A 20,760-nucleotide genomic window follows, 5' to 3' on the forward strand; every position below is an offset into this window, starting at 1 on the left:
TCCACTCTGTAAGATTAGTGTGTTATTAGGCATGGCATGTGCTCACGTCATATGGTCGATACACAGTATGATGATTTCGTTTGAGTAAATTCCTTCTGTCTGGTCACTGCCGTTCACCTAATAGCTCATCGGCAATGGGCCATGCGTTTCCCCTGAAGATGAGTCTCAATAAAACATTTGAATGCCCTAACTCAGGATAATAGCTACAGCAGGAGTCATGGGCATTGCGGAGCACATAATAAATTCCTGTAGGGCTTTAAGTCATGATATTTCTCAGTCAGTAAGTTAAGACACCATGGACGAACAGGAAAGGAAAGGGAAACCGACAGAGGGATAGAGCACTGGGAAAGTTGTGTGGTGGATACTCAGGGACTGACTCTGTGATAATGCTGAACTCAAGTTAAGTAAATCATCCCGAGCCCAGATAAGATAAACCTCACATTCATCCCAGATCCCACTGGCTTGCATCCTGTTGTTTCAAGATTATTTTAACAGACTGGGTCTATCACTCACTGCTTATCGCAGAGACATGCTGGCTCCCCCTCTCCTTCCCCGATAGAAGACACCTAGTAGGGGCAGGATGCACGGCCACAGGAAGTAGGGGTCAAAGGTGAGTCCAGCTCACCCAGGACAGGGAATGCTAATGTGGTCGTCATGTATAGTTACGCTCATGGGACCCCTCTGTATCAGGTTACAGAGATAGTGTGTGGGTGTTCTGATGATTCTGGCCTTCTAGCGTAAGCTAGAATTGAACTCTTTATTTAAGCACAACAAGGAAAGAGGATTTTTATATCAAGGATCAAGGTCGCTATTCGCGTCATAAACAAGTAGTCCCTGAACAACGGCCACCATGGGGGAAAACAGCTGCTGTTCCCGATCTGCACTCATACAGCATAGCATAGATGTACATAGTTATTACTTCTAAACATACGCTTAGGGTTCTCATATGCTTTTTGGGGTTCTCATATGCTTACAACATTGATTTGATTATTGCTTGAACAGTCGCTAAGATTATATTTCGTTGGTATTTTTTGCAAAATACCTATTCTTGATGCAGTAGTTGTTAGCTAGTATGCTAATGCTCATTGACATAGGCTGTAGCGAAGTTAGCCAAAGGGCATTTATACTGGTTGAAGTATTTTATAAGTATAATGCAGTTGTTTGGCAACGATGACACAAACATTATATTAAGCAGGAGTAAGCAGGAGATTCATACGAGCCTTACAATCCAAAAGTAGTGTGAAATGCACTCATAAGCAACATGAGAATTCCCCCGCGGTGAGGACATTTTAATACCGACTCAAATCAAATGTTATTTGTCACATGCGCCAAATACAACAGGTGCAGACCTTACCGTGAGATGCTTACTTACAAGCCCTTAACCAACAATGCAGTTCAAGAAATAGAGTTAAGAAAATATTTATTAAATAAACTAAAGTACAAAATAAAAAGTAACACAATAAAATAACAATAGCGAGGCTATATACAGGGGGTACCGGTACGGAGTCAATGTGCAGGGGTACAGGTTAGCCGAGGTAATTTGTACATGTAGGTAAAGTGACTATGCATAGATAAAACAGTGAGTAGCAGCAGTGTAAAAACAAAGTGTGGGGGGGGTGTCAATGTAAATAGTCCAGGTGGCCATTTTATTAATTCTTCAGCAGTCTTATGGCTTGGGGGTAGAAGCTGTTAAGGAGCCTTTTAGACCTAGGCTTGGTGCTCCTGTACCACTTGCCGTGCGGTAGCAGAGAGAATAGTCTATGACTTGGGTGACTGGAGTCTTTGACAATTTTTGGGCCATTCCTCTGACACACCTAGTATATAGGTCCTGGATGGCAGGAAGCTCACATTGAGGGAGAGGTTGTTGTCCTGGCACCAGGTCTCTAACCTCCTCCTTATAGGCTGTCTCATCGTTGTCGATGATCAGGCCTACTACTGTTGTGTCGTCAGCAAATTTAATGATGGTGTTGGAATCGTGCTTGGCCACGCAGTTGTGTGTGAACAGGGAGTACAGGAGGGGACTAAGCACGCACCCCTGATCCCCAGTGTTGAGGATCAGCATGGCAGATGTGTTGTTGTCTACCAGTTGCAGAGGGAGGTGTTTAGTTCCAGGGTCCTTAGCTTAGTGATGAGCTTTGTGGGCATTATGGTGTTGAATGCTGAGCTGTAGTCAATGAACAGCATTCTCACATAGGTGTTCCCTTTGTCCAGGTGGGAAAGGGCAGTGTGCTGTGCGATTGAGATTGGGTCATCTGTGGATCTGTTGGGGCAGTATGTGAATTGGAGTGGGTCTAGGGTTTCCAGGATGATGATGTTGATGTAAGTCATGGCTACCGATGTGAGTGCTACAGGGTGGTAGTCTTTTAGGCAGGTTTCCTTCGCTTTCTTGGGCACAGGAACTAAGGTGGTCTATTTGAAACATGTAGGTAATAAAGATTCGGTCAGGGAGAGGTTAAAAATGTCAGTGAAGACACTTGCCAGTTGGTCCGCGCATGCTCTGAGTACACGTCCTGGTAATCTGTCTGGCCCCGCGGCCTTGTGAATGTTGACCTATTTAAAGGTCTTGCTCACATCAACTATGGAGAGCGTGATCACACAGTCGTCCGGAACAGCTGGTGCTCTCATGCATGCTTCAGTGTTGCTTGCCTCAAAGTGAGCATAAAAGGCATTTAGGTCGTCTGGTAGGCTCGCGTCATTGGGCAGCTCGTGGCTGGGTTTCCCTTTGTAGTCTAATAGTTTTGCAAGCCCTGCCACAGACAATTACAAAATACAATTTTTATAAATCTTCTTTAGGGTCTAGTCAGATAACTCCAGAACCTGTCCAAGTTTTACACTCATGCTTCAGTGAGTTCACGTCCATGTGTCATGTTTGGCCATGTTGAAACATGCTGATAAACTGACTTTTCATAGACTGCCTGACTGGCTTTGACCCTTGTGGCCTTCAGCTCTTATTTACTGTAGCAGAGGTCTGAGAGAGACGGTGAATGGGGCCGTAACCGTAACAACCAGAGACCTGTAACACCTCAGAGCCGACCGCCAGAGCGACCCTATCTCACACACACACACACTCTACATTCAGTGTCCCGAGTTGGTGTGTGTGTGTTGGAGATGTAGGCTGTTACATCATTCTGAGACCCTGAGTGAGGCAGGGATCAGGTAACTTCAGGCCAGGGTAGTGGACTGTAGATACAGAAAACAGCAACATGTGTGACTGTTGAAATAGGTTGTTATTTAGCTGCTTAATGTTATTAAAAGAACGTTGAACTGCAAGAAAAATGTAATCTTACAAATCTAGCTCAACGGTGAAAAACTTAAGACATTTCTGAATGGTTGAGAGAGAGAGTGAGGGATCCATTGAGGTCATGGGAAGTAACGCTGTGGCTTAATGTGAGGGTTAGGAGGCACTCATCTGTTTCTCCCCCTCCATCCTATACTGAGGATGGATATAATCCTGCAGTCAGACTTTCTCAGCACCTGGTGATTACATCTCTCTTTTTCTCTCTCTCTCTCTCTGTATCTCTCGCTGTCTTTCTCTGGTTTTCTTTCTCACATACACTGTGTTGGCCACTGGATTTTTTTCACTCTCTCTTTCACACTCACTTTCACTCGCTCTCCTTCTCCTCCCTCTCCTTTTTTGCTGTGGGGCAGCGGGATGGAGGAGGTTCAGCTGAATGTGTTTAATAACCATGGTAACCAATAACTGTGTGTGTGTACCGTGTGGTTGGAGTAGGGATGTGTGTTCCGTGTAGTGGAACCGTCCATTTCTCACCTTGTCTCATCCACTGTTATAGTGCACAGGAGAGAGCAAGGAGCGAGCCAGGAGAGAGCCAGCCAAGGGCTGGGCCCTGTTAAGTAGGAGGGCTGTTGGAATTTACTGGGCCTGCCTGGCTGAGTCACGGAGCGTACAAGCTCCCCTCTGACACAGCAACACACAGCTGGGTCTCACTATCACAGACCTTTACACGCACAGAAAAACCTCAACACTAAAGAAACTAACAGGAGAATTAAATTCCCCTAGCCTGATACATCTGCTCAGTAAATAAAAGTTGTCTCTCTTTAGGGAGGTAAACAATGCCGTTAGGTGTTTTATAATCATACTTTCTCACTTCCTGTCGAATAGAATGTGTTCTTACTCTGTCAACCTACCTGGCAAAATAAGGGTTAGTAATAATGATAATAACTAGGTGTATTTCGTTATTGTTTTAACTGCTGACACGCTATACCCTGTTGTGTACGTGCTTCAGGAAGCGAAGCCGAGCAGAGAGACGGAAGCGTTCCACTTCCTAAATGTGTCCTCGAGTTATGCTGTTTCCTACAGCCTTATTTAGCTCGTCAATTAGCCCTCATTAGTGGCGCAACGGCAGCAAATGTGATGCGGAGGAGAGAATATGCTCCCTGATAACGGATCTCATTTACTGTTGTATTAGGATATTAGTTCCCACAGTGGCCAGGTTGTTCTTTCTTATCCAGAGAGGAGGTTGATCTAGGCCTGGGGTTTGAGGAGGCAGAGAGACGTTTATGTTTGAAGTCTATTGCATTGGGATTGGTTGATTCTAGGGATACATTAGATTTACTAACTCACCTAGTTGTAGGTCACAGTTCTAATGTATTACAATTGTGATGTTTTATAACAATGGAGAGGATCTTTGATGTCCCTTTCCCCATGTTCTTGTCCAAATAGTTGCCTGTCCCTGTGTTTCAGTGAGGGAGGAGTGTGGTTCTGATGGGGAGGATGACGGCAGTACAGATGCTCTGGTGGAGGAGATACTGCAGCAGGGAGACACGACCATCATCTACCCAGAAGCCCCTGAGGACGAGCCCCGTCAGGGGACGCCTGAGGCCAGCGGACATGACGAGAATGGTACAAAGACACACACACACACACCTCACCTGCACACCTTTCTCACACACACACACACACACACACACACACACACACACACACACACACACACACACACACACACACACACACACACACACACACACACACACACACACACACACACACACACACACCTCACTTCATCACTCCTCTGCTTTGTACTGGTTCAAAGTACCAGTTTTCATTAAATAGTGTCCCTGATTGGCCATAGATTCCCCTCTGAGTCAAGCTCAGCACAGAGCAGGGGTAGCACACATCCCCCCAAAAATACTTTGTACCTTGACACCACCCCCCCATCCCCTACAGGTGTTATGCCTCCAGGCAACACCTTGATTTGTTGTTCGGGCTTCTGTCTCTCCCTCTAAAGGTGTTAACTCCCCCCACATTAACACACACGCACGAACACACACACACACACAGCTGTGAAAGGCCATAAAAGCCCAGTCTGTGTCCAAAGAGCTTTTGGCGGTTACCTGTCATCCCCAGAGAGTTTGAAAACAGCAACACCTGAGCAAATGTCTCACACCTGTGTCAGTGATGATTCACTAGTACCTGGGTGATAATGTGTGTGTGTGTGTGTGTGTGAGAGACATTATGTGTGGCCAGTAGGGAGGCTTAATACATCACCTGTTAACAGGTAATACTTTACCTGTGTGGGACCCACTGGAGCAGCAAAACAACCCTGGGGAACTGGAGCTCGGTGTGCATTAGGTCTTCTCGCCGTGTTCTACCGTGTTTCCAGCAGGCTTTTATTGAATGTCTGGGCATTCATTTGAAACCAGTGGGTGTTTTTTTAGAGAAAGATATAGGCTTAGAATTCCAATATTTTAAAGACATTACTCGTGTTACTCATGTATACTAGTGCCGTTGATTGCACATTTACAACACCTACTATGTTATTCATGAATTACCAACAGCATCTACAGTATCCAGCTCTCTTGAATGCAAGTGAGAGTATGTTGCATCTGTCATGTAGTTAGTGTGGAAACTGTGAGTCTTAATAGAGGATCGCTTAGTACCTGGTGAAATGGGTAAAAAAAATAAAAAAAACAGTCCAGAGCTCCTGTGTCTATCAATCATCATAATCAAATGACCCTTACTATCTATTGACCCTCTGATTACTCTACAGACTAGCCCCCTTTCCATACTACACGCACGCACACACACACGCACGCACACACGCACGCACACACACACACAGACACACTCCCCCTTCTCTTTCACTCACTCACACACACACATACATACACAGACTCCCCCTTCTCTTTCTCACACACACACACACACACACACACACACACACACACACACACACACACACACACACACACACACACACACACACACGCTCGCTTACGTGCTCCCTTCCTCTCGCTCTCTCCCCCCCACCAGGCACTCCGGATGCATTCTCACAGCTCCTCACCTGTCCCTACTGTGCCCGCGGCTACAAGCGCTACACGTCCCTGAAGGAGCACATCAAGCTGCGCCATGAGAAGAGCGAGGACAACTTCAGCTGCTCCCAGTGCAGCTACACCTTCGCCTACCGCACTCAGCTGGAGAGACACATGAGTGCCCACAAAGCTGGCAGAGACCAGGTACCTGGTAACATAACATAACACTAGATAGATACACAAAAATACATGCTGTTTGTCAACTACTACGTGCAGCACAGCATAGTGTATGAAGATTATGTAGATAAAAGGTAATGTGATGTGAAATTTGTGTCCAAAACCCAGGAAGTGGGAAAGTAGGTGTTGATCAGTATTCCCTCATAACTTAATTATTTTTTAATAGACATTTTGACCATTTCATATCCAAGGATTGGATTTTTTGGGGCCAATGGCCATTGTCTAATGTTCCTCTTGCATACATTTGTACTAGTACAAAGTTAATTTTTGTGTGACTGACCATCCCCTCCCGCCTTTCCTCCTGTGTCTGACAGAGGCACATGACACAGTCGGGGGGCAACCGGAAATTCAAGTGCACTGAATGTGAAAAAGCATTTAAGTACAAGCACCACCTGAAAGAGCACCTACGCATCCACAGCGGTGAGTGGACCCCTCAGTCACCATGGCAGCCCTGTTTGTTTGTGTGTTTGTGTATGTGCGTGTGTATTCTTTAATGTGGAAAAGGGTTGGGGTAATTGTAGAAGTTAGTTACTATTGGCCACGCCATCCGCCCAGATGTTTCTGTTTCCGTCAAACAAATATTTATGTTTAGTAACTCTGTGTATTTATGTGTCCTTGATTGAGTTTCAGAGCATTGTGCTCTGTCCTAATGTGATATAATTGTGTTTGTGTTGGCGCGCCGGCCAACAATTAAAGAGTATTTCCCAATGGTGCCATTACCTCAGCGTTTAAGCATTTTTGAAATGCATTAGACCCTTTTTCCCTGGGAGGTTTATTCATTTACTTCTGCTCCTAATGGAGGTCTTGTATGTGTGTGTGTGTGTGCGTGTATGTGTCTGTCCCTACAGGAGAGAAGCCATACGAGTGCTCCAACTGTAAGAAGCGGTTCTCCCACTCCGGCTCCTACAGCTCCCACATCAGCAGTAAGAAGTGCATCGGCGTGATCTCAGCAGTCAACGGCCGACCCCTGCCCGCAAAGGCCTCCCAATGCCCATCCCCAGCCATGCCCGCCTCGCCCTCCTCCACCACACGCACCCAGATCCGAGACAAACCCTTGCAGGAACAACTACCCCTCAACCAGATCAAGAGCGAGCCAATGGACTACGAGTACAAGCCCATGGTAGTGTCTCCAGCAGCGGGGGCAACAGGAGTGAACGGTCACGGAGGAGGGGTGTTCAACGGGGGTGCGGCTGCCCCCCTGCAGGGCGCGGTGCAGGCGGTGATGCTCCCCACCATGGGCCTGGTCTCTCCGATCAGCATCAACCTGGCAGACCTACAGAACGTCTTGAAGGTGATTTGTACATTTGTAATAGGACTAAAAATAGTACTCTGTATTTAATAATGTATTTGTAATTCAAGTACAGGAGAGACTGACTGTAGGAGAGACTGACTGCATCACTTCTTCTTTTTATAAGAAACATTAATGTGTTGAAAATCCCAAATTGTTTGCATAGTCAACTTACACACAGCCCTGACACACACTTATCCCACCAGGCATGCCACCAGGGGTCTTTTCACAGTCCCCAAATGCAGAACAAATTCAAGAAAGCGCACAGTATTTATTATATAGACCCGTTATTGCATGGAACTCCGTTCCATCTCATATTGCTCAAATGAACAGCAAACCTGGTTTAAAAAAACAGATAAAGCAACACCTCACAACGCCTCTCCCCTATTTGATCTAGATAGTTTGTGTATATGTATTGATATGTAGGATACGTGTGCCTTTTTTAAATTGATGTAGTTTTGTCCTTGAGCTATTCTTGTCTATTAATGTATTGTATTATGTCATGTTTCGTGTTTTGTGTGGACCCCAGGAAGAGCAGCTGCTGCTTTTGCAACAGTTAATGGTTATCATAATAGAATACCAAAATACAACTTAGAATTCATGAAATACTTGTAATGCGCTTGTTGTTGCTATTTGTACAATGATTTATTAAACAATGCACAAACCATTTTCATCTTAATCTTGAAGGTGGCGGTGGACAGTAACATGATCAGACAGATGTTGGAGAACAACGCTAAGTCAGCGGGGACTGGCATGGGGGCGACAGGTGTTCCTCACCAGCAGCTCATCTCAGCCATCAGTCTGCCCATTATGGGTCAGGACGGCAACGCCACCAAGATCATCATCAACTACAGCCTGGACCCCAGCCAGACACGCACCCAGCTCACTGCCCAGAACCTGAAAAAGGAGCCCCCGACCCTGGCTACAACACCAGGCCAGGCCCAGGCTGCCACAGAGCCCTCCAGCAAGACCCAGCAAAAACTCCCAGAGGACCTGACAGTTAGCAGGCCCCCCAGGAGCAAAGAGGAGAAGATGGAAGAGGAGACTACTAAGACCTGCCTGCTTTGTAACGAGTGCCCCGATGGTCTGGACGCTCTCCACACACTCAAGCACTGTAAGAAAGCCTCAGGCCTCAGGATCAATGGGGACAAATCAAAGTCTGCCATCGATTCATTATTGTCTGAGGGGTTCGGGGACCAGCCCAAGAACCTTCTGTCCCTCCTCAAGGCCTACTTCGCCTTAAACGTTGAGCCCACAAAGGAGGAGCTCAGCAAGATCTCCGACTCGGTCAGCCTGCCTGCCGACGTAGTCAAGAAGTGGTTTGACAAGATGCAGAGCGGTCAGGTCTCACTAGGGGCCCCGACCCCTCCGTCTGAGGAAGAAGGGCCCTTGTCTGAGTGTCATGGGGCCATTGTTGTGTCCCCTAAAGTAAGATCAGAGCAGGACACAGAGAGCCCCACCCTGATGCAGTCCAGCCCAGCTGAGGCCACTCCGGCTGAGGTTAACGGCTCTGGGCCCTGCCCGGCCTCCCCTACACCACTAAACCTGACCACCGGGGGGCCCGTCCCAGCCAAACCCTCCTCCCCAGACAGCACGGAGGTCCCCCTGGACCTGTCGCTACCAAAGCCCACCCGAGAGGAGACCGCTGCCACCGCGGCCTCCTACCAAGCCACTGTTTACTCCCATCAGGACGAACCCCTGAACTTGACGAAGACTTGCACAACCAAGAAAGAACGTCCGCTCTCTGCCAGCGCCGCAGGCCACCACGTGACTAGCCAAACCTTGTCCTTGTACACCGCCGGCCCACAAAGTGCCAACCCCATCAGCATCATGACCACTCAGCTGCCCAGCGGGACCATCTATGCCATCACTGATCAGGGCAGCACGGGTGTGCCCTGCCTCCGGGCGCTCACCACCAATAACAACCAGACTATCCTCATCCCGCAGTTGGCCTACACCTATACCACTACAGCTACAGCCAGCAGCCCTGCAGGGACAGAGACACAGGAGAAGACCACACTGCAGATCAACGGCATCAAGGTTTGTTAATCAGTGGATCAATCAATCAGTAATTTAAATGTATTTGTATAGCTCTTTTCAAAGCAACAGTCAAAGTTCTTTACAGTAACCCAGCTAAGAGAAAGCAGCCGTTTACATTTACATTACATTTTGGTCTTTTACATAGCAGATGCTCTTATTCAGTCAGTTGCAAGAAAATCATCTGCTGTGTGTATGGCCTTAACTACATGTATTTGAATGTGTTTGCCGGTTAGAGAAAATTACCCTGTTACATGGAAACAGTCTACCATGATCGGTATTGCAGGTGCATGACTGAGAATCATGTTCTCTTGCTTAAGTCCCTCGTCTGGTATGTTGCTGCTTGTTACTCAATGCCTGACTTGGCTCAGGTTTAGTGAGGGAGGAGGTGCTGGAAGAATGGGAAGTTCTGAGATGTAATCATTCCTCCTATTTTTCATTCTACCCGTGTCTTATTTGTTTTGAGTGAAACAACACGGCCTCAACACTCAGGAGTCAGTCTATTGCCCCTTTAGTGCTTCAATTCTTCTGGCTCTGTTCCACTACAGCTCAGCCATACTGAGAAGGTTAAGCTCCACCTATTGAGCTGGGAACTCTCCCAGCTGAATGAGTTTCTCTCCTGTAGCTCTGGGTGGAGGTGGTGGTATTTTGGCACCACTGTCTGTGTCTCCTGTGATGAACTGTTTTGTTTCAGCGCTGGGGGGAGGAGGAGAGGGGGAAAGGTGGACAGGACTCTAGCGAGAAGACCTAGCTCTCCTCTCTTCTCGATCATTCTCTCTCTCATGCTCTCTCTCTCTTCCCTTCTCTCTCAGGGATGTAGGGAGAAATAGTAGAAGGATATTAAGTGGGTATTCATGCTAGAGTATACTGCCAAACATTTCAAAATGACTAAAAGTGTTAGTGTCAAAATGTTTTGACAATGCTATACAACAGAGGAAACTGGCCTAATAAATTACTCTACATTATACAGAAAGTGCCAGCAAACTCTAACACAGTGGTAAAGTCAGAGCCAGGACATGTAATGAATCCATAATGATGGATAGATGTGTGAGAGCCATCACTCCCCGAGCACAGACCTGAGCTGCTGCTGCTGTCACCCAGCCAGAAGACATGAGGCAGCACTTACTGTAGAGACCTATTGATCTGTAGGAATCTGTTTAAACGCACAGGCTCCTGTCTCACCATTGACTTGTTGTTGCATTATGTTGAACTATTAAGTGGATTGGCATAGAGCATGCCTTGTTAAAACCCATAACTGTCCATAAAGCTATTGTATATCAGTTCCTTAATGATGATGCTGCCTGCCACACTTCCTCTTTCTCTCTGTCTCTCATTGCTGAATACTCAAAAGTAGTTGAGTGTGTCCCAAATGGCACCCTATTCCCTATATAGTGCACTACTTTGTCAAAAGGGAATAGGATGCCGTGCCATTTGCAACTCAGCCGTAGCCTACGCTCATGAAAAGTTTTTACTCACCATTGATGAGTCATGATGAGGGTAAGGACTGGTTTTCAGGGCCAACACACCAAGGTGGGATGATGTCATCATGATGGTATTTTTCACTCAGCCAGTAAAAGACTAACTGTGAAATTGTTATGGCGAGGTTATGATTCCCTAAGAGCCATAAACAGGAAGTGGTATTAGTCAGCCTACCTACACCATCCCTTCCTGATACTCTCTTTTTCCTGGGAAACAGAATGACACACCAATGAAGCACTTAAAACTAAATCAGTTAAATCCATTTTAGCTCCATATCACTTGTTTTGTATTATTGTCCTGCACATTTTGTTTGCTGTTTTAATCAGACAATGAAACTACTTATCCAGGTTTCTCCATAACTGTATTACTGTACTGTTAGAATTGATACTTAAAAACAGTAAACACTATATTACATACAGTACCAGTTAAAAGTTTGGACACACCTACTCATTCAAGGGTTTTTCTTTATTTTACTATTTTCTACATTGTAGAATAATAGAGAAAACATCAAAACTGTGAAATAACACATATGGAATCATGTTGTAACCAAAAAAGTGTTAAACACATTCCTCAAAGTAGCCACCCTTTGCCTTGATGACAGCTTTGCACACTCTTTGCATTCTCTCAACCAGCTTCACCTGGAATGCTTTTCCAACTGTCTTGAAGGAGTTCCCACATATGCTGAGGATTGGCTGCTTTTCCTTCACTCTGCGGTCCAACTCATCCCAAACCATCTCAATTGGATTGAGGTCGGGTGATTGTGGAGGCCGGGTCATCTGATGGAGCACTCCATCACTCTCCTTCCTGGTCAAATAGCCCTTACACAGCCTGGAGGTGTGTTGGGTCATTGTCCTGGCCCATTTTGTTTTTAAGCTGGTTGAGAGAATGCAAAGATTGTGACGTAAATTAGATTCACGTAAATTACATATCTATAAGTAAGATGGCGCCAACAGAGATGGCAGGATCGCGACTAGCTCTTAGGAAACTTTGCACTTTTAGTTTTTTTACGTACAATTTTTACATTATTAGCTCAGGAAATGTTTTGTTTTATTACATACAGCCGGGAGGAACTATTGGATATCAGAGCAGCGGTAACTCATCAGAACTACCAGCATTACAACTTCCCTGGAGAAGATCCTTTATTCACTCTCCCCAGAGCAATTTTATATTTTTATTTAACCTTTATATAGCTAGGCAAGTCAGTTAAGAACAAATTCTTATTTACAATGACAGCCTACCAGGGAACAGTTGGTTAACTGCCTTGTTCAGGGGCAGAATGACAGATTTTTGCCTTGTCAGCTCGGGGATTCGATCCAGCAACCTTTCGGTTACTGGCCTAATGCTCTAAACACTAGGCTACCTGCCGCCCTCTGTTGAACTTGTTCAATTGAACTTATTCCAGAGGCCGACCCAAAACATCGCCGGCGGAGGAGAGGCAATCGAGGCAGCCTGCTGGTTCGACTTAGGAGGTGCGCACATCACCCACCACTTCCGAGTATATTACTCGCTAATGTTCAGTTTTTGGATAACAAAGTTGATGAGCATGGAGCAAGGATTTCTTTCCGGAGAGACATCCGGGCCTGTAACATCCTTTGTTTCACGGAAACATGGCTCTCTCGGAATAGTCTGTCGGAGTCGGTAAAGCCAGCAGGATTCTCAGTACATCACGCAGACAGGAATAAATATCTCTCCAGGAAGCAGAAGGGTGGAGGGGTGTGTTTCATGATTAATGACTCATGGTGTAATTCTAGAAACATACAGGAACTTAAGTCCTTTTGTTCACCCGACCTAGAATACCTCACAATTAAATGCCAACCATATTATCTCCCAAGAGAATTCTCCTCTGTCATCGCCACGGCCGTTTATATCCCACCTCAAGCCGTTACCTTGACGGCCCTCAAAGAACTTCACTGGACTTTATGCAAACTGGAAACCACATATCCTGAGGCTGCATTTATTGTAGCTAGGGATTTAACAAAGCAAATCTGAGGACTAGGCTGCCGAAGTTCTATCAACATATCGACTGTACTACTCGCGCTGCTAAGACTCGACCATTCCTATTCAAACTTACAGAATGCTTACAAGGCCCTCCTCCGCCCTCCTTTTGTCAAATTTGACCACGACTCTTGCTCCTACCGTCCTTTTGGCAGAAACTCAAACAGGAAGTACCCGTGCTTTGAACTATTCAACGTTGGTCTGACCAATCGGAATCCACGCTTCAGGATTGTTTTGATTACGTGGACTGGGATATGTTCCAGGTAGCTTGCGAAAATAATCTAGATGCATACACTGATTTTATAAGGAAGTGTATAGGAGATGTAGTACCCACGGTGACTATTAAAACGTACCCTAACCAGAAACCATGCATAAATGGTAGCATTCGCACGAAACTGAAAGCGCGAACCACCGCATTTAACCATAGCAAGGTGACTGGTAATATGGCAGAATATAAACAGTGTATTTATTCACTCCGCAAGGCAATCAAACAAGCTAAACGTCAGTTTAGAGAGAAAGTGGAGTTGCAATTCAAAGGCTCAGACACGAGACGTATGTGGCAGGGACGACAGACAATCACGGACTACAAAAGGAAAACCAGCCACGTCGCCGAGACTGACGTCTTGCTTCCGGACAGGCTAAACACATTCTTCGCACGCTTTGAGGATAACACAGTGCCACCGACGCGACCCGCTACCATGGACTGTGGGCTCTCCTTCTCCGTGGCCAACGTGAGTAAAACATTTAACCGTGTTTACCCTCGCAAGGCTGCCGGCCCAGACGGCATCCCTAGCCGCGTCCACAGAACATGTGCAGACCAGCTGGCTGGTGTGTTTACGGCCATATTCAATCTCTCCCTATCCCAAGTCTGCTGTCCCCACATGCTTTAAGATGGCCACCAATGTTCCTGTACCCAAGAAGGCAAAGGTAACTAAACTTAATGACTATGCCCAGTAGCACTCACCTCTGTCATCATGAAGTGCTTTTTAAGGAATGGATCACTAGTCACTTTAATAATGTTTACATATCTGGCATTACTCATCTCATATGTATATACTGTATTCTATACGATTCTACGGTATCTTAGTCCTGTTCCGCTCTGACATCGCTCGTCCGTATGTATATAGTCTTAATTCATTCCTACTTAGCTTTTTGTGTATTGGGTATATGTTGTGCAATTGGTTAGATATTACTTGTTAGATATTACTACATTTCGCTACACCCGCAATAACATCTGCTAATCACTTGTATGTGACCAATAAAATTTGATTTGATGTTATTCCCTTCTATCCCAAGGAGGAGAGGCAGAACATCAGCTCAGACAGTTATAATAATCACATGATTACGTCTTTCTAATACATTATATAACATATACTCAATGTATTAGGTACACCAATCTAGTACCATGTCGAACCCCCCTTTGCCTTCAGAACAGCCTGAATTCTTCGGGACATGGATTCTCAGTTAGTATCAAAGGACCAAATGTGTACCAGGAAAACATTTCCCACACCATTACAAAACCGTCACAAGCCTGTACCGTTGACACCAGGCAGGATGGGGCCATGGACTCATACTGCTTACATCAAATCCTTTTTCTGCTTTTATCATGACGCATCAGAAACTGGGAGTCCAGTGTTGGTGATCGCATGCCCACTGGAGCCTCTTCTTCTTGTTTTTAGCTGATAGGAGTGGAATCCGGTGTGGTCGTCTGCTGCAATAGCCCATCCATGACAAGAACCGACGAGTTTCACGTTCCGAGATGCCATTCTGCACACCACTGTTTTACTGTGCCGTTATTCGCCTGTTTGTGGCCCGCCTGTTAGCTTGCATGATTCTTGGCATTCTCCTTCGACCTCTCATAATTAAGCTGTTTTTTCCCACATAACTGCCGCTGACTGGATGATTTTTGTTTGTCGCATCATTCTCGCTAACCCTAGACACTGTCGTGCGTGATAAGCCCAGGAGGCTGGCCGGTTGTGACATACTGGAACTTGCGGCTGGCACCGACGATCATACCATGCTCAAAGTTGCTTAGGTCACTCGTTCTGCTCATTCGAATGTTCAATCAAACAGTAACTAAATGCCTGGCTGGAGTTCAAACACTTTATTTTTACCCCCTCAGCTATTGTGCTAGCCACTTTCCCTCGGGGGAATCCCCATCGAAACTGGATGCAGTTTGATTGCCATCTTAAGTGGAGGTCCAATTCACTTACCTTGCCCCCTCGATTTAGCTCGAGGGAGCGAGTGAACAACTTCAGTCACTTGCAGGGTTGATATGACCCGCAATTCAATGTAGCAAACCCACAAAAAAAAAGTTGCAAACTGTAGTCACATGTCAAACTCTGGTGGCCGCAAAGTGTCAAATTAATCAACAAGGCTGCATTTTCGGCATGTCAGAAATAAAATGAAGCTAGCTTGCTAAAAAATATATACAGACATTGAGTTTACCATTGGCAAATTGGCTCAGTCTCATAGTGAGGAGCTTATAAAACATAGCTAGATTCATAAACATATTTTGGGGAATTCTGAAATGTATTGGAATAAATGACCAAAGTATAAAACTAGCTTGCCAGCTATGGGTAACTGTAGCTAGCTACCTGACAGGAGTCCTAGCAAGATATGTTGGCTTACTAGTAGGTACATTAATAGCTTTAAGTTGGTTGTTTTTAAGCTCAACTTCCAGATTTCCACCAAGGACGTTACCTCTCCGATCATCATTCTCCCTCGCTTGGCAAGGGACATTTTAAGGTACACTCAGAATGTGACGATGTTAAACATTATAGGGCCGAGGGTTGTCTACTTTGAGTTTGAAATGCAGTCCCTGTCAGCCTGCTTTATATAGCAAGCCACAGCCACATGACTCACTGTCTGTAGGAGCGAACCCTTTTTATGAAGGGGGTGTTGTACCTAATAAAATGGCCGAGTGTATATTCACATGTATTTATATTTGTTGTTCAGGAGGAGCGTCAGGACACAAGCTCAGAGGGAGTGTCTACCATGGAGGAGCAGAATGACTCAGACACCACCCCTTCCAGGAAGAAGATGAGGAAGACGGAGAGTGGGATGTACGCCTGCGACCTGTGTGACAAGATCTTCCAGAAGAGCAGCTCTCTGCTCCGACATAAATACGAACACACAGGTACGCCGGGGACTAGATCAATTAAATCTGGGTCATGTTCATTAGGGTGCAACGTAGCGAATCCCTTTGCAACTGAAAATGAAAGCGCGTGTTTGTTATTGGTTAAGTTTTGATAGTACCTCCCCGTTTCAGACTGTTTTCTTCCATTTCATACCTACTGATTATCATCCTTACTGCACCTCCCCAGAGAAACCTCAGGGAAATATGAGGCAAAGTGAAACTGAAGGGGGTAATTTCAGAAATCACACACAGACTGACTGCAGTGTTGTTATTACTATTGTGTATTGCAGAAGGGTGGAGGACACATCCAATACACACACAAACACATACACATACACAGACTCATTCAAACACACACACGCTGTAAACCCTGGGAATTGCTTGCCGCCAAGCTCCCCCTGCCAACGACATTACCTTCCCATATGAAATGTTGGAGGGATGTTGCAAAAGAGCTCTGTTAGTAATTTTACATGAGAACATGGGTAGTGTTGTGGCCAAGCACAGGTCAACCTACTCTGAGGCGTTCTGTCTTTATGACTTTGATACCTGGCGTAGAACCACCGTTTTACATCCAAGTGACTTCACTTAGCCTGGAACTACCCGTTCCTCTCGTTGGTGTAATGTTCAGCCTTCAACCCTGAAGCATTTCTGGTCGGATTGCTCTTTTGTTGTGTGTTGTTTTAAGATATTTCCCATGGATACGTGATGATAAATAATATAGATTTCACCGACCTTTGGCGCTATAATAATCAACCGTTTCACAAGCACACCTGTCTGGGGAATTACAACAATTTGACAGGAGAAGATTTCACTCAACAATAATCCTGTCCTGAATGATTTATCAATTTCTGTCTGAGATATCTTTTTATTTACTGTATATTTATTTTCTCCCGTGCTACAGGCAAGAGACCCCACGAGTGTGGCATCTGCAGGAAGGCCTTCAAACACAAGCACCACTTGATAGAACACATGCGTCTCCACTCCGGAGAGAAACCCTACCAGTGCGACAAGTGTGGCAAGCGCTTCTCTCACTCAGGCTCTTACTCCCAGCACATGAACCACCGCTACTCCTATTGCAAGAAGGAGGCGCAGGGGGGAGGTCAGGGAGGTGTAGGGGAGGAAATGCTGGAGATTGAGAGCCCCGTGGGGTTGGGCCTGGGAGAGGAGCAGCAGGAGCAGTCGGACAGCAGGCCCACCTCCTCCCCTCCCTCCCACCTGGACTCTGACGAGCGAGGGAGCAGCACCAGGGAGGATGAGGAGGAGAGTGATGAGGACATGGAGACAGTGGCAGGGGAGGCGGTGGAGGGAGATCCGGACAGCGTTCTGGATATGGATGATATACAAGTGGTGCGGATAGGAGATGAGGGAGGGGACGAGGAGGAGGAGAGAGAGGAGGAGGGAGAAAACACTGGTCAGGAGGGGGGAGAGAATGAAGAAGAGGAAGAGCAAGAAGTGAAGAGAATAGTGGTAGGGGGTGAAGAGGAGGAAGGAGAAGAAGAGGAAGAGGAGGGGGTAGTGGGGGTTGAAGTAAAGGAAGAACAGGAAGAAAAGGAGGTTACAGGGGAAAAGGCACATACAAGGCAAGAGGAGGTAAAGGAGAACAGTGAGAAAGAGGAGGAACATGGAGGAGAGAAGGAGCAGGCTGAGAAGGAGGTGGAGGAGGAGCGGTCAGAGCAGGCTCAGGAGGTGAAGGAGGAGACAATGGACACAGAGGAAGTGTTGACCTCAGAGGAGAAGGAAGAATCAGGGGAGGTCATGAAAGAGAATGAAGGTGAAACAAACGGGAACACTGTTTCAGAAGACTAGAACCAAACACCGACCAGAGCGAAAGGAGATACAAAATAAAACAGGGAGGAAGCAGACCTGTATTTCTTCCTCTATGAAATGGAAGGATCCTTTTTCTCCCCATGACGTTGGGGGAGAGGAAAGGGATAACGTTTGGGTTGCTCTGACGGACGATGCATTTCAGTTCACTACTGTGTATGAATCCAGGTGTGCCTGAAAAAAATACTAGTGACTTACTCCACAGAAGGAGAAACAATTTTCAGTGTTGGAAAATGTATTTGTAAAAATCAAAAACAAAGTTTAAAGACAAAAATTGGATTATACAGACTTTGTAAGCTAGAACCGACACGTTTTAGATAATGTTTTATTACTAAAACAACCTTGGGTCATTTCTTTTTATCAGTGTTATTATTCATATTTTAACCTTTAAAAAGCTGTACAGTTGGGAGAGATTTCTATACCTTTTTATTGCCAATGAACAAAAAAATCAGTATTTTATTAAGTTGGAGGAAAAAAAGATCCTGTGCACTACAAGTGGCTTGGTTTACTTATGGCTCTAACAGTTATGTGTTGTCTACCCTTCAGTATTATCGCACTAGACCTACAGTATACAGCATCAGCACGTTAGCTGATAATGTTAGCATACCTTTTGTTTGTTTTACATGGATTGTGAGCCTTAAAGATGAAAACTATGGTGAGGTGATGAAGTTCAGCCATGATGATGTTCCAGTAGTTGATTATTACCTTATAGATGAAGAAGACGTCAAGGGGAGTATGGAAGGAGGTACACAAGTCTGCAATGACACATTGTTCGAAATGTTTTGTTAGTTCGTTTTGTTCATTTAATAAATCTGTTCTCATCATTACTGAATCAGATCAAGCAGAGGAATAAAGAAGAACATTCATGATCTAGGCCTAGTAAGTAGAGATCATTTGACCCTTAAGCCCTGGACCCTATTCCCACTCCCAGCCTTATGCAAAAAAATATATATAAAAAAAATACACCATGCATATCAAAAGTGCCATTGCATACTGCTGTTTCTCCTTAGCAGCTGTTGTCAGGTTGTTTCAAGGCCCAGATTTGATAGTAGCTCAAACATGTCAACTCTTTATGTTGATATACTGTTTTTGGCTCACTACCACTAGTCCTGATGTTGTAGAAGATAGCTTTACCATGAATTATAATTTAGACTGGAATTATATATTTGAGATAAAAATCTGCCTCTTTTATAATCAGAGCAATCAACGGCAAAAAGGACTTGTAACGGGATGATGAAACATGATTTTGAAGTATTTCCTGCCTTGAAATGTATCCTTTTCCCCAGTCCAGTCCCAGTGCACTTGTTTAACACTTGTGAAACTCTCTCTCTTCAGGTAACAAAAGTAGGCAAATATGATACCAGAATGGTTATTCAGACAATATTTTTTACCTGTCAGTATTATTATGTTGTTGATGTTTTTTTGTATATGTTAAATGTGTGTACTGTATGTTTTCAGCAATGTCGGTATTATTACCATTCCCAATGATATGGGTTATCTGTTTAGTTATAGAAAACTTTTGTATTTATGTGTCTTATTTTTTTATATTTCTTTATGGTTATTTATTACAGTGTAGTGTACAATACTGTAGTTTGTATTAACACAATAATATATTTTAGTATGAAAATAATTTGAAAGGTAAAATGACTACAACAAAGCTGGAACATAAAAGAGTCTGGCATTTTGAAGTATGTTTTAGAACAAAAATAAAATGTACTGCTATCTCAAGTTGTCAGCACACCCCACAAGCAGGAAATTTGAACATATTGCCTTCCTGCATCCATTAATTCTCATGTTAGTTTTGACCTTTTGCCCACTTTAATATGAAGCTACTGAAACTCTTTGAGAACTAACTGTATGTCTAATAGCATGAGTGTGCTGTTGTTTTGACAGATGATCCTTAACCATGAATCTGTCCTTTTGCCAAGCCAAAATAATATTGACCTTTTTTGTTTTATTTGTGCCAATTTGTTACTTTGTATGTCTGCTACGTCAAGGCCACAACCTCTTTTTATATGTCCCTGTTTTAATCCACAATCATTTTTATAGTGATAGTTTTTGCTTTTGTTTTTTTATGACTCCCCATCTCACAATAAAATACATCAATTACATACCCCTTGTTTGTTGATCTATTTCTTATATTAGCTTGCATAATTAGGCTTTTTCCCGCTCTGTCATTATTGCGTGCGCGATAGAACAGCGAGCATATGTACTACAATTGTTTTTACCACGATGCGAGACATTCGCCAGCTCTGCTTTGTCAACTGAATAAAAACGACAACAACGGCCGTTAGGCAGACAGTGGCGCTGATTCCCATACTGCGGATTCCATCTTCAAAGTTTGCAGAGATTGTATTCAAGGTAAACGCTGCAGATGTAGGCTCAATTGGAAATGACCTTTAAATGTCAAGCATGCTATAGCCATCTATTTACCACCACAAACCGATGCTGGCACTAACATGCTGACCACACCGCTCGCGTCGCG

The 20,760-nt window shown here is 44.9% G+C and overlaps 1 protein-coding gene across 1 annotated transcript in view; it reads left to right on the forward strand.

The window, feature by feature from the left end:
- LOC120051195 (zinc finger E-box-binding homeobox 1-like) overlaps positions 1-20,386 on the forward strand; it is an 88,335-nt gene extending 67,949 nt beyond the window's left edge. Inside the window, exons 3-9 of the mRNA XM_038997924.1 lie at positions 4,703-4,861; positions 6,278-6,480; positions 6,828-6,933; positions 7,362-7,804; positions 8,489-9,841; positions 16,271-16,451; positions 17,353-20,386. Of these exons, the coding sequence (XP_038853852.1) occupies positions 4,703-4,861; positions 6,278-6,480; positions 6,828-6,933; positions 7,362-7,804; positions 8,489-9,841; positions 16,271-16,451; positions 17,353-18,257 (3,350 nt within the window). The 3' untranslated portion in view covers positions 18,258-20,386. The remainder of the gene's footprint in view (positions 1-4,702; positions 4,862-6,277; positions 6,481-6,827; positions 6,934-7,361; positions 7,805-8,488; positions 9,842-16,270; positions 16,452-17,352) is intronic.
- Positions 20,387-20,760: the final 374 nt, after the last annotated feature.

This window comes from Salvelinus namaycush, chromosome 7 (assembly GCF_016432855.1).
Source record: "Salvelinus namaycush isolate Seneca chromosome 7, SaNama_1.0, whole genome shotgun sequence".
Taxonomy (NCBI): domain Eukaryota; kingdom Metazoa; phylum Chordata; class Actinopteri; order Salmoniformes; family Salmonidae; genus Salvelinus; species Salvelinus namaycush.